At 36.6% G+C, this 19,494-nt stretch overlaps 1 protein-coding gene across 1 annotated transcript in view; it reads left to right on the forward strand.

Moving 5' to 3' along the window:
- Positions 1-18,430, forward strand: part of LOC130230661 ((E3-independent) E2 ubiquitin-conjugating enzyme UBE2O) — a 40,378-nt gene extending 21,948 nt beyond the window's left edge. Inside the window, exons 11-12 of the mRNA XM_056459789.1 lie at positions 14,845-14,902; positions 15,013-18,430. Of these exons, the coding sequence (XP_056315764.1) occupies positions 14,845-14,902; positions 15,013-15,767 (813 nt within the window). The 3' untranslated portion in view covers positions 15,768-18,430. The remainder of the gene's footprint in view (positions 1-14,844; positions 14,903-15,012) is intronic.
- The last annotated feature ends 1,064 nt before the right edge of the window (positions 18,431-19,494 follow it).

Below are 19,494 nucleotides of genomic sequence, written 5' to 3' on the forward strand. Positions count from 1 at the left end.
ACCAGTTTCATCGTTTAAACCAGGGGTCACCAATCTCGGTCCAGGAGGGCTGGTGTCCCTGCAGGATTTAGCTCCAACTTACCTCAACACAGCTGCCTTGGTGTTTCAGGTATACATAGTAAGACCTTGATTAGCTTGTTCAGGTGTGTTTGATTAGGGTTGGAGCTAAAATCTGCAGGACACCGGCCCTCGAGGAACAAGTTTGGTGACCCCTGGTTTAAACAGTACCACCATTATGAAGTTGCTAAGAAATTACAGACCCAAACAAGTGTTGGTAAACCAGCGCAACTACCCAGCAGAATTTCATGTCATCATTTTCGGAAGTCGTGTCTTACAATAAAAAAAAACAGAACCTGAAAGACAGAAGATATGACAGACAACACAATCTCAATGAACACTTGATGCTTGCTGTAAACTACATGCTGCATTAATTTAAGTGCATTTGTTACGACATTGATAGGATCTTTTGTTGTCAAGCTTATGTTTCCTTTTTAATAGTAAGATATTTGTTTTGAAATCTGCAATCCCACCATTGTCCCTCATCGACGGTAAAACAACCAGCCTTTATATATTTAAAGGACACAATCATTAAGGAGAAATCAGATGCTCAAGACAAAATCTTAAAAATAATGACATATTATGACATATATATATATATATATATATATATATATATATATATATATATATATATATATATATATATATATATATATATATATATATATATATATATATATGACAGATATATGACAGACGTTTACAACAGCAGTGGATCATTAATTAAATATATATATATATATATATATATATATATATATATATATATATATATATATATATATATATATATATATATGACAGATATATGACAGACGTTTACAACAGCAGTGGATCATTAATTAAATCCTTATTGTCCACGGCGTGAAGCATCATCCACCCGCAGTTGTTTAAGATGGGCATGAACTAAATATATACATTTCTTTGAAAATTTATCTTTTTGCAATGTATCGTTTAATTTTGATATATATTTTGTTGGTCAATTATCTACATCATAAACCAGAACGAATAACATCTGAGGTGAAGCGCTTCGAAACAAGCCCGCTTTAGGTTATATGCCAAAACAATCCATTAAACTATTTTTCACGGTTTCAGTTTAATTCATTTAAAGAAGCGGTTTGAGCAGCATGAGCTTGGACAGTCTTTACAAGCTACTACAGCACTTGTAATGGTTCGTTTCCACTGACTGGTACGGTACGGTACGGTTCGGTTTGGTATGGGTCACCTTTATCAGGCTTGCGTTTCCACTAACAAAGGTACCCTTTTGGTGGGCGTGGTGTATGACAGAAAGTTTCAGTCGACGTCATTCTTGCTCGAGGAAATGTATACAATAAACCTGTATGGGTTGCTCACTTATCATATCAGAAGCACTTCTCACAAAACAGATGCTTTACACACATAAATACTTCTGTATAATGTTTATTACTAACTTTTCTATAAACAATTTGATTATAACTGCAGATCAATGACGATCAGTGCGAAACAGCCTACTGTAACGTCTGTAATTATATTAAATAAATGAACATATATATACACATACAGCCCCTTACAGTCTCTGATATGTTACCAACTACAGAAGAACTACACACAGCAGATATTTCGCCCGTATGTAGGTTCAAAAATACAAAATATAGCCTACAGTCAGTGTAAACCTCTCATCTGTGTCTGTAATTTTCAGCAGCACATGTAGCCTCTGTTAGATAGTAATTACATTATTCCCAGTTCATAATAGTCCAAAAGGTGAGAATAATAAGTTAGTTATACATGGCATTTTGTTAATGTTTGCTGAAAAATGTGCTCCTTTTTTCCGGCTTCTCCTTTGTTTTTTTGCGCTTCACTCTCGCATTTGTCAGTGTCTGACAGGATCGGGTTTCAAAAGCATGTCAATAATCAAGCGCACATTATCATCATCAAAGAAGTTTGTTATTTCAGATATAGACGCGCGGCGAACGCAAGGAAGAAAGCGAAACCACTCGCGCTTCAGACTGCCTCGTAAAAACTACACGGCGCAGGGTAAATCTGCTCTACTCCATGGCTTTGTGGCTGTTTATCAAGACGACGACAAGGTTTGTTTGAGCCCGGATCGACCATGGCTCATTATTATATGTATTTATAATTCCACTGTAATCTCTCGGCTGTGGCTGTGTGTATTTTACACATGGCGGTTTTTTTGTTTTCATTCTGGCTTGTTGCATAAGTGAATGACGTATTTCTGTAAACCAATAGCGTTCAGCTGCGCGTCTAGCTCCGCCTTTTGGTACCCTTTCTCGGGTTTGGTACCCTTTCGAAAGAGTGCCGAAAAAGTGGTACGGTACAGCTGAACGCTATTGGTTTACAGAGACGTTATTGGTTTACAGAGATATGTCATTCGCTTATGCAACAAGCCAGAATGAAAACAAAAAACCCGCTATGTTTGAAATACACAGCGAGAGATTATAGCGGAATTATAAATACATATAATAACGAGCCATGGTCGATCTGGGCTCAAACAAACCTTGTCGTTGTCTTGATGAACAGCCACAAAGGCATGGAGTAGAGCAGATTTACCCTGTGCCTCGTAGTTTTTTTACGAGGCAGTCTGAAGCGCGAGTGGTTCCGCTTTCTTGCTTGTGCTCGCCGCGCGTCTATATCTGAAATAACAAACTTCTTGAGCTGATGATAATAACGTGCGCTTGATTATTGACGTGCTTTTGATACCCGATCCTGTCAGACACTGACAAACGCGAGAGTGAAGCGCAAAAAAATAAAGGAGCCGGAAAAAAAGGAGCACATTATTTTTCAGCAAACATGAACAAAATGCCATGTATATCTATTATCTTCACATTTTGGACTAATATGAACTGGGAATGATGGAATTACTGTCTAACAGAGGCTACATGTGCTGCTGAAGATTACAGCCACAGGTGAGAGGTTTTCGCTGACTGTGGGCTATATTTTGTGTTGTTTTTGAACCTACATACAGGCGAAATGTCTGCTGTGTGTAGTTCTTCTGTAGTTGGTAACATATCGGAGACTGTAAGGATCTGTATGTGTTCATATATGTTCATTTATTTATTTAATATAATTGCAGACGGTACAGTAGGCTGTTTCGCACTGTCATTGATCTGCAGTTATAATCAACTCATGTTCATAGAAAAGTTAGTAATAAACATTTCTACACAAGTATTTATGTGTGTAAAGCATCTGTTTTGTGAGAAGTGCTTCTCATATGATATGTGAATGACCTGTGCAGCTTTATTGTAGACATTTCCTCGAGCGAAAATGACGCGGACTGAAACTTTCTGTCATACACCACGCCCACCCAAAGGGTACTCTTGGTAGTGGAAACGCAAGCCTGATAAAGGTGAACCGTACCGTACCAGTCAGTGGAAACGAGCCATAATATACTATACATAATACTATTCCGTCGTCTGAAATATTAAAATAATAAAATAGCCTATTATTTTTTTCGTAGCTTTTTTTCTATGCATCGAATAAAGACACGCTTAAAAATTATAAAAATACAAAGATAAAAAGCGCAGCATTTTGCAAAATATAATAGTCTTTTATATGCTTTATATCCTGATATATCCTCCGGCCCTGCCCCGTTTATCCTAATGCGGTTTCGTTTTAAAACGCATAAGTTTTGCTACGGTTACGCCATCCGTCCTATGCTGGAGTTTGAGCGCTGGAGAGGCCATTTCATTCTAAAACACTGCTGCTCTGTCTCAGTGTGGATGGGGGGAAAGCGGAGACATCTGAAAACGGAGGCGGGGCTGCAGACATTCACCTCTCTGATTGGGGCTTTTTCCTCAATATTAAGTAGCCTACACACAGTTCAGTCCTGAATCCTCTCCTTGTAAGTTCAGACTTCGCAAGTTTGATATGGAAAACAGACTTCCGAGGACATGTCAGGTAAATCTTCAAAGGGAACAGTGTACTTTATAAACTTATTCACATCATCCTGGATACGTACATTGTTTCTTAATAATAAAATGAAAACAAGATATAAGGAACTGCTATTTTCATTTTGATATTAACAAGACCTAAAACATATACATTTTCCCTAGGCTATATGTCACTCAATAGGCAATTCCTCGTTATTTAAGAGAATAATTATTATTTGGTGATCTTAAGTAAAGGAAAGTGTTAAGTGTTTCAGCACATAAGAGCAAGTAATAATATATAGCCTATATTTCGTTGCGCTCAGCAGCTATCTACTAATAAAGCTCAACATGTATTTGAAAATTTTACCAGGTCATATTAAAGCATAAACATATGTTTGAGGACACAGAACACATTTTGTATTTGCAGTTTTCCCCAATGCGTTTGTAAAGTGACGTTGCAGGACTGGATGACAGAAGAGAAGGTTTCTACTTTTACTCACCCCAAAAATGCTCTGTTTGCACGATTTGATTAATATCATCGAATCCAAGTACTTTAAATATTTTAAACCTCCTCCGGTGTTTGTTGTTTTTAGATAAATGAAATGTAATATTTATTATATGTTAGGAAATGAAATAAATCCTAATTTAATGATAATATTAATAATACTAATGATAATCATGATGAGGATGATGATGATAATAATTATTATTTTTATTATTATGTATTAGAAATGAAAAAATCATTATTTAAAAATAATATTAATAATATTATTGATGGTGATGATGATTGTGATTATTATTATTATTATTATTATTATTATTATTATTATTATTATTATTATTGTTAAGTAGGGTATTGTTTATTTATTTTTTAGCAAAGTGCTTTTGCAGACCAGTGCTGGATTTTCATTTCACTTCAGTTTGGCCTACTACAAATTCAGGAATCTCCCCATGCTGCATCATTGGTAAAATAATTATCCCAAATGTGTTAAAGGGCACCTATGGTGAAAAATCTACTTTACAAGCTGTTTGGACAGAAATGTGTGTAAGTAAAGTGTATAAACTGTCATATTGGGGTGAAATAAACACACCCAGTACTTTTTTTTTCAAATTTAACAACATAAAAACGGTGGACCAATTTGAGTGGTTTTCAGATCGACCGCAACTTTACGTAGGAGTGCGGTCCCCCTGCCCAACAATATTGATTGACAGCTGCGCGCATTAACATGTCCCGGTAGTCATGTGTATAATCATATCAACAAGAGAGGACGAGCGCAAAGCACCCGGGAATAAAAGGTCTGCTCAGTTAGTTAGGTTCATCAATCATCATCAAACTCAAGAGTGAGTTTTACAAGTTTAAAATGTTTTAAAACAGAGCATGCGTTTAATGAATTACAGGATTCACTTCAGATTTACTTAATCAGCACAAATATAAAAGAAGCAATTAAATCCCGGTTTGTGGACATTAAATCGGGTTTATTTTGTACATTAACAACAGATATGCATACAGCAGTGGAGATTACCTGTATCATGTCACATATGCGTGCAAAACGAGTGCAAAGCTTAACGCGCTCTCTCTCTCTGTGTGTGTGTGTCTGCACTGTGTGTGTTTGTGTGTCTGCGCTATGTGTGTTTGTGTGTCTGCGCTATGTGTGTGTATGTCTGCGCTGTGTGTGTCTGTGTCTACGCTATGTGTGTGTGTGTCTGCGCTAGAGATGCTCCGATCAGCATTTTTGGTCCTGATCACCGATTACCGATCACCAAAATCATGATCTGCCGATTGCCAATCACTGCCGATCACATAATGGCAGGGGAATGGGAATCTTTTATCTATAATTTAGCAGAGTTTGCACCATTTGTAGAAATGAAACTAACTATATTGAAAAAAACTGTAGAAATAGGCTATAGTCAAGATCTTGTCCACCAAGATTCACCAAGTGTTTATTTTACAAAATGATTAAATTCATGATTGATTCAAACAAAGAGGGGTCAGGCAGACCAACACACATCAGATCAGCTTAATAGGATGTAGCCTATTAATACACTGATTACATTTTATAATTGGCAGCAAATTGTAAAACTAGACCAAAACTGGCTACTGCCACCAAAGATAAAACTATGGCAAGTGTTTTTTTTCTGTTATTATTATAAACCAGGAGCCAACTACATCAGATCCAAAAAAATAATAATAATGTAGTAAGCTACTGTAAGCCAATGCCTTCCTTTCTAAATAACAAGGCGGAGAAATAAGGAGGAACAACTAGATGAACTATTATCTAATAAAATAAGCTAGTTTCTAGTGAGTAAGCACTAGCATATTTTTAAAAGCACTAGTATCTAAAGAATAGGCACTAATGAATAAGCACTAGTATCTTATGAATAAGTACTAGTACTTAATGGAAAAGATACTAGTATCTAAAAATAAGCACACGTAAAATGAAAATAGATACTAGTACGGGTTATAGATTAAATGTCAAAATGGCTTGCCATACATGCACACCTAGCTGGAGGGTGTGCCACACACACACACACACGACAGGCCAGGGAAATCTGCGTCTCTCATTGTTTCTCTGTGTTATTGGCATTGTCTGTTACAATTGCTGTTACTATTCTCTCTTTGGATCACCTCGTGTCTGAAACATGCCGCTAATTGCGTTCACCAAAGCCTCCGCAGAATGTGACCCTGTGAAATTCTCACAGTGTAGCACAATGTTGTGTCTTTTTGAAGTTTGAATTAATAAAGTGTGCTGTTAAGCTTAGCAGGGACATTGGACAGGCGTCTGCCCTCCACCACAGGTTGTTCGTCGAGGCAAATGAATTCCATGATTCTGAACACGATGTCTTTCCATCTCATATTTTCCCTGCTGTATGGTTCACGTTGTTTAATCATTCTAAGATGCCTAATCATGTTAGTTGTGTTAAAATGCTGTTGCTTGCTTCCACCTTGAGGGATTTTATCACGATATACATTGCAAACATCTAACTTGACATCTTTATTGGACACTTTGAAAAAGACGGGGGAACTCATGTTGCCACTGGTAAGCTCCGCTCTGCTCTGCTGTTGTTTATCCGTGCGCCGTGCATGCACGTGTGAAAATGTCATGCGAGTAATTTACTTAGTGATCGGCTTTTTTGATCGGCGCTTTTGGGGTTAGCCGATCAAGCTATTTTTAGCCAATATCGACCGATCGTGATCGGTGGCCGATTAATCACTAGTCTGCGCTGTGTGTGTGTATGTGTCTGCGCTATGTGTGTGTGTCCTCGCTGTGTTTGTGCGTGAACTTTGTAATGACATTGTGTGTGATTCATTGTTGCAACTCCACAAAAAATGCATCAAATACTGATTGTTAAAGTTCTTACTGTAGTATTTCTTACACAAGTTACGTGAGATCTGCTTCCTGAGGCAGCCGAGGGCAGCGATTGCTGACAGGCACGTGGGAACGGTGGGCGGAGAGGACTAGCCTTAAAGGCCCAGTACAAAAAAACAGCAACTACTTTTTTTCAGCTGTAATATAGACACTTCAAACAGCTATAATAAATAATCTGATGGGTGTTTTGAGCTGAAACTTGACAGACACATTCTGGGGACACAAAAGACTTATATTAAATATGAAAAAAGGGGTAACCTATGTACCCTTTAAACGTGTGTTCCTAGTTGTGTAAAATGTGTGTTTTTGACATCTAAAGTTATTTTTTTTCTAAAGCACTGTGGCTTTTCGATAAATTTTTACCTCAGATTTAGGCAAATTTATCTGAATGTGATTAAAATGTCGCAGGACACAGATCATACAGTACATACCCTCAAGCAGCTTTGCCATTCTTAAAGCTTGGAGCTAGAATCTAGCATAATTAAAGTTAGTCTCTGTGTGCGCATAACACAATCTCCACGGTCCGCTTAAGATGATTGGGGCCACGTGGAATTCTCTGCTGTTGTCGCTCTGGCTCAACAGGCAACACGCTATTCAGTTACGTTCTCTGTTTTTGACGTAAAAATATATATATTAGTTTTGTCGAATGCTATGAACCTAATGTAGATATTTTAATTAACAGGTAGTTCAGTCCAGAAGTTGCTGTGCATAGAAACATACATTTACATAAGCAGGCCTAGGTCAAAGATAACCAGGGATTTTGTGTATCCATGTTTGTGAAAAATACTGGAGAGTGGAGACATACCCGTTCCCCCATCTCAAACCAAATACTTGTCTGTCAGGTGTTAATGGGCATCATTGTGCTTTAACCGGGTTGTTATGGAAAAAAGCCTAACAACATCAATACTACTACTAATAAAAATAATTTTTCCTAGTGATTGATTGCAGCTGGAAAGGCATCCGCTGCGTAAAACATATGCTGGATAAGTTGGCAGTTCATTCCGCTGTGGCGACCCCTGATTAATAAAGGGACTAAGCCGAAAAGAATATGAATGAATAATAATAATAAAATAAAGTAATAATCTTTACACACAGATGCCGCCCAAGCGGCCTTTTAATATTATTTTAGAGATGATAGCCTACATATGAATTGCCGCTACCCCCTTCCCCCTCACCTTTCCACTATCGCACCTAAAGCGGGCGAGCCAAGGCCAGTCGCGTGTCCACGGTCATTTCCGTGGCCTGATCGGGCCAAAGCGGAGCTTTCTCGGGACCAGCGGCCGGCCTTTTTCGGCCCGCCCAATACCTTGGGCCAAACAGGGCCAGCTGGGGCTTCGGGACGGAGTGAAAGGACAGGCGGTGTTCACCCGTGTCTGTTAAAAATGGCATGCCGTCATTACACTAGTTTTCCGATCGCACACGAGCACACGCGGCAAATGAACAAATAAATAAGGGAAAGAAAACGTATAGCTGGTCAGTTGAAGATAGGCTATTCCATAAAACACCTTATAGGATAGTGGTCTTTTTGCTTATGATCGCCCTTATGTTTCTCTTTTAAATGTAAGGCTGATACATAAAAAGTTTTATTTGACATTTCCTTGCTGCGTCCTCCTCAATGTTTCAATAGCGCATAATAATCTTTACACCATAATAAAGACACAGCAGCCAGTAAAGGTTGCAGAGAGTTTTTGTCAAGTTTAAAAGGTGTGATTGTGCGTGATACGTGCGCATTGTGAGGCCGGGCGAAAGAGCGCTCGCTTGACAGCTCTGTTGATGCCTCGACTGGCTTTTTTCTTTTTTAATTTATTTTGGGGATAATAGACATAATGAATACAACAGAAAGACATAAAACTTTTACAAATTACGTATCCACATTTGGAGGCTCAAGACAATAGTGTCATATCTCGATAAAACAGCCTAAGCTATATTGAAACAATTTAAAAAATTACAAATATCAGATATAATAAAATCACAATAAATAAACAAACCAATGTAAAACAAACAAAAGCTAGCGATACTAATTTAGGTATATACTATACATAAATTAAACCGTTTTAAGCCATATATAACTTTCATTTTACAAAGGCCTCTTTGAAAAAAAGATTTTAGATATTTTCTAAAAACAATAAACACCGGAGGAGGTTTAAAATATTATTTTAAAAGTATTTGGATACGATGATATTAAACAAATCGTGCAAACAGAGCATTTTTGGGGTGAGTGAAAGCAGAATCTACCCTACCTTTTTTTCTGTTACTCAGTCCTGCGCAGCGCCCCTTTAAACGCATTGGTGAAAAGTCCAAACACAAAATGTGTTCTATGTCCTCGAACAAGTGTTTATGTTTTTATATGACTTGGTAAAATTTATGAATGAAACTTTAAATGTAGAGCTTTATTAGTGATTAGCTGCTGAGTGCAACAAATAGGCTATATTTTATTAGGCTACTTGCTTAACACGACGTCTATCAAAATAAGGATTTTATAAAATACATTTCATAGCGAGTTAAACCAGAGAATTTCTGTGGTTTTATATTATGGATGGGTGCGCTTGTAACCCCTCTTAGTTCGTATGTTTTTTTTTTTTTGTTTTGTTTTTTTTGTTTGTTTTTTTTTTAGTAATGATCACGCGAAAGCAGTTTAGCTGAGCACATTCATTTTTTAGTGTTCTCTGGAAAAGACAGAGCACCACACAGTCAAGTGTTACAGGTCCGGTCACAAAAAAACATCACTCTCAACAGCTTAAGTGAACTGAACAAACTTTTTGATACATATGAATTTGACTCAGTCTTTTTTCTAAATGTAGAATACAACATTGCATTAGAAAATTAATACATCATACCTGGAAAAGACAGAGCACCACACATACAACAAGTGTTACAGGTCCGGTCACAAAAACTGTTAGAAAATAATATGCAATGAATCATACGAATTTATGAAATCAGTAGGAGAGCAGAACCATTTTTCACCTACCATCACTCTCAACAGCTTAAGTGAACTGAGAAAATGGCTGGCTGACTCCACCCATTATACCCCCTTTCTCACCTGTAGGTGTCTATCTTTCTCCAAGATATGTTATACAACTTGACAATGAACATAAGATTTCCATTTAATTAGAACAATTATTTTAACCAAAAACATGCATTTTGACACCATTCACACTTAATTTATAGTTTCATTTTACCCCCGTTACACGCTCACTGCGCTGGGTCCCTCCGTTAGTGGCGAGACCTAACAGTCGGTCGGTGAGTAAACAAATATAATGAATGAGAACACACAGGCCTGTGCGTATAGACATATAATATAATGCTGTACAGTAAGGTGTTGTTTGTTTGTTTTAGTTGTGTTACGATGTCTGAAAGAAAACTGTTTCCATGGTCGAAAAGGAAGGCTTTCATTTTTTTTTTTTTTTTCTGAATGAAGAGGGAATCTGTATCCATCTAATTATTATTTCTAATGTTTACACACTGCGAAATAGGCTAATCCAATCTTTTATTTAAGAAAAGAAAAACAAAGTAAATACAATTTTGTGAATTGTTTTTATTCCGAGCTAATAACATGTTAGAAAATACTGCAAATCAAGCTGTCGGTATTTCCTCGCGGTTGAAATTGTTCTTTTTCGAAAAAAAAAAAGAACGAATATCAGCGCGCAGTCTAGTTGCTTTTTAGATTTATTTTAGACCTGTATTCAGCTGACAGCGCACGCACAGCCGCGAAACCGAGAGAAAACGTAGGCTAAATAATATATTCTGTAATCTAAACGACTCAGAAAAACTTTGGCTTTACAGCCTACTCGGAGAGGACGAAATGACATCTAAACTGGCTGCAAAATACTTACACCAGTAGTAGTTAATCAACGCATTTTCCTTATTTAAAAAATCTACTTATTTTAATCGTACAATTATGATAACTTTTAGAGATAATGTTTGTTTTTATCAACTCTTCTGTCATTTATTTCTCATTTGCTACTTATTTCATTGATTTGTTGATGTTAATACATTACAAAGGCTATTTTATATACATATCTAAAATCCTTTGGCATTAAAATTTGCTTTGAACTTGAAAGAGAGAAAGAAGCTGATTTGACCTGTCAGTGTGCACATTGCTTCTGAACAGCATTTCTTTTTCATTTTAGTCTTTACTTTAACCTATTAAAAAGAAAAGTCTCATAAGAAATACAATTATTATTGCTAAAAAAAGGAATTATGTTTTGTTTATCGCATATCGTTAACTATTTATGTCATGTGGGTAAATGGTGTGTTTTAATCCGGCTACCACCGCAAGTGCGGGAAGCACTGTAATTGATAGTTTTTTTTCCAATAAGGTGGTGAAATAAATACTTTTAAATTATTACAATACATTTTATTAAGTGTTGTTCACATTAAATAATAGTAATACAAAAACATTGATTTAAAAAGTATTTTGTGACACCCACATCCGTCATTAAAACGCAGGTTTATGTTTTAAAAAAGAACTCAGAATCTATGCGTTAATTTTAGGCCGATAATAACTATTTAACGTCTATGCAATTAATGCAATACTATATGTTAAAACTGAAATATTATATACTAACTTTTGGGAAACGGCAAATCAACGAACTATGTTTGTAACGATGGAACTTGCGATCTTATTGGCTAACAATGGTTTTGGGAAACGCGACACAGGGTGTGAATTATATTTTTCCACACTATAGGCTAGCCTATGCCGTGCAACAGGTAACAATTTTGCTTTTGACCTAGATATCCAGTCAAAACACTATACGCATCCCGGCATTATGGATACATTAGCTCATTATTAATATTATTATACATTAGTGGACACAATGCGCTTTTTTTTATAAACAAGCAGTTTTTTTCTTTTTCTGCATGCGTGTGAAAGAAAAATGAACAGACGATAAATAATATGCGGCTCACTTTGCGTGCGGATATGCCCATTTATTTAATTCATTACTGCCACTATTTCTGAGTGCATGGGAGTGTTTTATATGATGTGGCAGTTGGTCAAATATTTGTAACATAGCCTGTAATAAATAATAAACAGCCTACTGATAAAGTAAGTTCAGGTGATCACAAGTTCACAATCAGGTGATGTGCCAGCCTGATCTCACGAGAAAACGTAAGCATTTTACGTTTTGACAGTTTAGTGGCTAATTCGTACGAGTTCAGTCGTACGAAATTGTACGACTTTAAAAAGGAGGCGTGGCACCTAACCCCACCCCTAAACTCAACCGTGATTCGTACGAATTAGCCACTAAATCAAAAAGTTACGAATTGCCGTGAGATTGTGTTGGATGTGCTCCACCGGCATGATAATCTTAATATTATTTTGTGGTGTGTGCTGTTTTTCATATGGGCACGTTTAAGATTTGAGGTAATATCACCATCGTCATGATGGTCAAAGAAATCGAAACATTTATTTCACCCCAACACAATTTAATAGGGCACTATAAAGGCTAAAGTATTTAATTCTTATATTTGCTTTTTGCAGCCTAGGGCTTCTCACCATGTATCTTTTCTAAAACATAGCCTACAGTATAGTGTAAAAGCATGTTTATTACTAAGAAAACTAAAACAAAATTATATTTTAATTAAACACATTACATCACATAAAGTGCACATACAGAACCGTCTATTTAGTATTGTGAAAAGGCAAAGATGAAAATATGTGGTTAAAGCGCCACCCAGCGTTTAAAAGCTGCTGGCGCATCAACTGTGCGTCGCCGGGTATGAACGGCGCCAAAGGGAACAAATTGAAGTAGTGACAATTGTAGGCCTATTCGTGCCAGTCTGTCGGAAAAAAAATTGGTTAAAACACCCGCGGATATAACGGAGATCTGCGCATAACAAGGTTTTGTTTGTTCCGCAATATGCGATGTCAAGAGGGTGACTGCATGCATACTGTATGCAGTCACCCTCTTGACATCGCATATTGCGGAACACATATAAGGTAATATGCATAAGGTAAACTGCACACACTTGATTATGTAATGTGTGAACGCGTCTCACAGCGCAAAGCATAACTAAATCTTTAAAGTCCATGCTTAATCAGTCATCGATAAGGTCTATCGATTAAAGGGTTATTGACAATAGATTATCAAGAAATCGTTAGCATCCCTAAATAAAATATATTACAGGATATTTCACCCTAAATTCACCATTAAAAGGACAGTTCATACAAAACTGAAAATTCTGTCACACCATTTACTTGTTCCAAACTTGTTTTATTTTATTTTTTTCTGATGTTGAACATTAATATCCAATAACTTATAGGTAAAGTCTTTGGTTGTTGAAAACTTGAACAGTAAATGCTGAATTAAGATTGTTCTTTTGTTTATTATATTTTTATTTATATTGTCAGACAGCTAAACATTTCACAAAATGTGTTAAATCAGCTGCACAAAGCGATTGGCATGCTGAAAGTCTTATAAAATTGATAGATATAAAGATAAGGTAGTTGGAAACACGTCGAACCTAATGATACATTGGAGCGCTCATGGAATCAACCTAAAGGCAGAGGAATGCACTGTCTTTGAAAGCTTGCGACATTATCAGGCACTTTCTATGTTTACATAAACATCAGTAATCTAATTATTTGCCTTAATCTGAATAAGACAATAATATGTTTAAGGTGTTTACATGAGTTGTTTTTTAATGTTCTTTTTATGATCTAGTTTTTACATGTAAGCACATACATTGATTAATGTCGTTGCGACACTGCACTGTTTACGTTGCCTCTGGAGTTTTATGTAATTTTGGGTGTTTAGTTTTTAGTTTTTCGACTTTATTTGCTGTTTGGTAGTTTCTCTTTCACTCAGGAACATTTCAGTCATGCCCCCGTGACAAACCGAGATATTGGATGTGATTATGGAGTAAGTACTGGTGGAAGAGTGTTGTTTTAATGGAATTTGATACTGCATGCCAAATAGAAATAAAAAACTTCCGGGTCTCTTTAGTCCTTTACTGACTTGATAGGTGCAGAGAGTGTCAAAAGCCATGTGTGCATGGAATATCCGGATGCCAGATTTGACAAAGTCCTTCATGACAATAATAATTTGATTAAGGTGTTTACATGTCTGTATTGCACCTCAATAATGCCACTAAAATAGGAGCCCCAACTGTAGAAAAAAGGTTAGTAGTAAGGTTAGTACAGGTTAGCAGTAAGCTGATGTAATGGTAATTACATAATGCAAATCTTGCATTCATGCTAACAAGCAAGTGATCAAAAGAAATATATTAATGCAATTCAAATATATAAAATATGAATTGATGAATACTTTACCCTTTAATTATACCTTTCAGTTAAAATCGTAAAAAAAAGTAATACGTTTTTCTAGAGTCATCCACCATAATTTTGTGGCTCAAAAGTATCTGTTCAGGCACCGTTTTGGCACTATTTAGCACCGGTATTGAAATAACCCCAAACAATACCCAACCCTAACCCCATTTAGTGAATACTGTATTTTTGTTTTAAAATAGAATGTTGCTTGATGTCCTCCATTGTGTTGTTTGAATAATGGTAAGTCTTGATGTATGATTTTGTGTGTATCTTTTCACAGGGTACTGAAAGATGGACAAGCAAATCAAGTTTACTTCAAGTGCTTATCTCTATACAAGGTAAAAAAAAAAAGCACTGCAGTTATGTTGTTGTTGACTGTATTAATGTATTGTGCTGCACAGTGGATCTTGTTTTTTTTATGGTTCTTTTATTGTTTCCACACCTTTAGGTCTGATTCTGGTCAATGAGCCATATTACAATGAGGCTGGCTTCGACAGTGACCGGGGACTTCAGGAAGGTTATGAGAATAGTCGCTGTTACAACGAGATGGCACTCATTAAGCTGGTGCAGTCAATGACTCTGCTTCTTCAGCAGCCTGTAGAGGTCTTTCAGCAGGAAATTTGTGAACACTTTGCCTGCAGTGGTTGGCGGCTGGTCCATCGGCTTGAGTCCTGGCTAGAGTTAGATGGGGCAATCACAGATCATGCTCCACGATGTGGTGTTGGTAGCCTATATGCAGAACCTCTAGAGGAGATCCCCTCAGTTCTTTCCCACGGTAGTCCTAGCAAGCAGGACGTACGAGTTGAAGAAGAGTTTGAGGATTCGGGACTCAGTCCCTCTACAATGGCAACCAGTGGACCTACTGGTTTAACTGAAAAAGATTTGAGCCAGAACTCTGAGTGTGATAGTTCATTGGTGGGTGGTGCAGGATCAGACATACCAGAAGTTCCTGAAGTAGTGTCAAATTTTTTGGCATCTCAAAAAAGTGTAAAATCATGTCAGGAGTCTCAACCAGCTGTGAGACCAAAGAAAAGGAGAAAGAGTTATCGTAGTTTCCTTCCAGAGCGGAGTGGTTATCCTGATATTGGATTCCCCCTCTTTCCTCTTTCCAAAGGTTTTGTAAAGAGCATGTGTGTAGTTCTGCAGCATTATCGAGCTACTCTCACAGCTGCTGGTGTTCCTGAACACCAAGAAAACAAATAATTTCCCTCCAGCATTTTTTTTCTCCCTCTTTAATCAATCAAATTGCAGCGCCTTCCCACTTTAACCCACTGTAGGAACATTTATCTCCTCATCAGGCCCCCTATGCTCCCAGCAACCTTTGTTAATTTTTTGTACTGTATCTTTAGTTGCTTCAGTTTTTGTTCTGTAAATAGTCTTTAATTTCATCCATCTTTACTGACAACAATGCTGCCATCGCACTGCTCTCTCAGGGAAGTACAGATGAAATGCACAGAAATTAGTCATTAGGAAATGCTTAGGCTCTTGATGTATTAAAGATTCTTTGGTAGGAACTCTGCCAGAAGGAACTGATTTATTGTGCCATTGGATATTTCAGTCTTAGGTATTGTTCTTTGATACTTTGGGGTGGACAGAATTTTTTTCTTCTTGTTTTTGGGAGCCCCCATTGACTCCCACCTTATACTGGTTTGCAAAAGTTAAAGTTTGCTTGCAGAAAAAAATTGTATGTAATTGTCATTGTTTCCATAAAGTTTCTCATCAGATGTGTGATTGTGGTACTTGGATTATCAAATATCTGTATTTGCATGACTTGCTCTTTGGTCCATATCCATAGGCATTTCTGATTTATAGATTGTATTGCTTTTCAACTTGATCTTTTATCCCAATCCTTTAAAATGTGACTTACGAAAACTAAAAATCTGTCCATAAAAAAAGTTGTCCAAACTGCCTAGTCATCAGTATTAACAAACCTTAATTATTCCAGCTGTTGATTTACAATGAAATTATATAAAAGTGACAAATGTTTATATTTAAAAACAAAAAGAAACCCAGTTGTGCTTATCAGTTTTGCCATTTAAAATTGGATTTAACATCCTCATTCTCATAGGCAATGGCACAGTGGGTAGCGCTGTCGCCTCACAGCAAGAAGGTCGCTGGTTCGAGCTTCAGCTGGGTCAGTTGGCATTTCTGTGTGGAGTTTGCATGTTCTCCCCGTGTTCGCGTGAGTTTCCTCCGGGTGCTCCGATTTCCCCTACAGTCCAAAGACATGTGGTATAGGTGAATTGAATAAACTACATTTTTAGTGCGTGTGTGAATGTGTATATGGGTGTTTCCCAGTTATGGGTTGCAGCTGGAAGGGCATCTGCTGCGTAAAACATGCTTGATAAGTGGTACATTCCACTGTGGCAACCCCAGATTAATAAAGGGACTAAGCCGAAAAGAAAGTGAATGAATGAATCCTCGTTCTTTCTTCTGTAATGTGACCTGATTCTGTTGTAGGCAATGTCCATGCATCACATTATTTCACCCTGTCCCCCATCTTTAGTGATTCTAGTTGGTCACAGACTGGACAAGAAGCACTGTGCCGTGCTTTGCCTCATCTATATGTAATCTGTCCAATGAAGTGATTTTATTTTCAGAGAAAAAAAAAAGTCAGCGTAATTTGAATACAGAACTGATTCTAAACTTTTAAGAATCAATTCAGATTCATTACATAATTGTTGTTACATTACAGAACTGTGATGCATCGTTTTAAAAAGTACCCCTAACATACACAATAAATCCAGTTTACATATTTATATATAAAAGTTGGATAATTGGCAGGTTAATGAGGTTGATCACATTGCATAATTTTAGTGCTGATTGTCTCTCACTGACAGGTTTTGGGAAATCTCTGGCAAATGCATAATAAGGAAGACGAATCTGTGCTCGTTCATGCAGTAACTGTTAAACCAGTGATTTTTGCAGTGTGAAAACAGCTGTCATCCCACAATTTTTAACATTGCAGTTTGAAATCTGCATTACTCTTCTATTCTATGAAACTACACAGATGTTTGTTTGAATGTTCCTTCAGACATTTAGATAGCTAACAAATCACTTTTATGTAAAGTCTATCTAAAAATATTTAGATAGACTTCATACATATTAGGGTGTTCTTGCTTAATGATTTCTGGTTTGGATATAGTTTAATTGTTCCCATCCATTCATTTGTTCAGCATTGTTGCCTTTATTTTAAAATTCTAAATAGGATTTCAGGCATGATCCAAATTACCTTTTTTACAGCATTATATTTAAAAAAAAATGTATGTGGCCAAATCAGTCAAAAAAGTCAAATTGTTTCAGCAAGTATTGATAGTGAAATAGTTCCACCCACTGCCCAACACCACACCCCTAATCATGTACATCTTCAAGAGGTTTAGATGCTGTGAGTACTTTTATAATTAATAACAGATCTTCCCTTTTTTGCATCAACATCATGTTGGCTGTGTTAAATCACAGCCTGCAGACACTGTGTGATTTGTTTTTTTGGGGGTTTTTTTGCAATACACAAGAATCATCATCAGACTGTTTTTATGTACCAAAAAGAAATATAATTCTTGATTTCAATTACTTTGAGTTTGTAGATTGTCTTTTTCTTTTCTAGTTTTACTTTTACTGCATTTCATTATTGAAATGTGAAGCAAAGTGTCAAGGGAGTCAGACATAAAGAGACTAAGAACTATTTTCTTAATGTGTGTACAATACTCTGAATTTATTCAAACTATTATGAGGAGAGTTAACAGCCAAAGCATGTAATGTTGCTTTTTAAGCCTTAATGGTTACATGATTATTGACTGTACGATGTAAAAAAAAAAATTCCACAGTGGCCTGTATTGGTTAATAATAAATGTGATTTGTAACCTTAATCCTCTTTATGGATATCATTATTATTGAAATATATGTAATTTGTTCATTCATTCACTTTCTTTTTGGCTCCTTTTATTAATCTGGGTCGCCACAGCAAAATGAACCGCCAACTTATCCGGCATATGTTTTACGCAGTGGATGCCCTTCCAGCTGCAACCCATTACTGGGAAACATCCATACACACACATACACTATGGACAATTAAGCTTACCCAATTCACCTATACCACATGTTTTGGACTTGTGGGGTAAATCGGAGCACCTGGGGGAAATCCACGCCAACACGGGGAGAACATGCAAACTCCACACAGAGACAGTAACTGTCTTAGCCGAGGCTCAAACCAGCGACCTTCTTGCTGTGAGGTGATTGTGCTACCCACTGTGCCACCATGCTGCCCAAAACATATGTAATGTATAGATAAATTATTGTTGTTGTTGTAGTTCTCATTAACAAAAAAATGTTCCACAACTTTTATACAATTTTTAATTGTTTAATTAGATTGCACTTACACATTCAATACAGAAACATACATATAGCAGGTAAGATAACTATTGGACACATCACCATTTTTTTCAGAAAACATGATTTTAAAGGTGCTGTTGACAAAATTTTCATCAGATGTCAGTAACAACTAAAGTAATATTAATAGAAAACAAAATGTATTTGTTTAGAAATTAAGTTCAATAAAATTAAATAACAAAAAAAAGTCTTGAACACATGACGAAAGGGAGGTGTAAAAAGGCACTGGAAACCTAGACAGCAGCTGAAATGTCTCAGTAGTAGCTAGAAAGCTACCCTGCCTCTTATCTGTAAATTAATATTAGCTGCTTCAGTCCCAACACCTACATTATCACGATGAAGATGAAACCAGCATAGCACTGATCCATAATACAGGCAAGGTAACTTAACTGGTTTTAGAAAAGAAAATAAAGCTGCTAGAATAGCCCAGCCAATTACCTGACTGACACCGATTGTAAATAAGAACTAAAAAGAAAATGGAAACCTCAAGATTTTTAAATGCATGCCCATGTCTTTTTGCACCCAAAATGCATGCTTATAACGT

This window comes from Danio aesculapii, chromosome 6 (genome assembly GCF_903798145.1).
Source record: "Danio aesculapii chromosome 6, fDanAes4.1, whole genome shotgun sequence".
Lineage (NCBI taxonomy): Eukaryota > Metazoa > Chordata > Actinopteri > Cypriniformes > Danionidae > Danio > Danio aesculapii.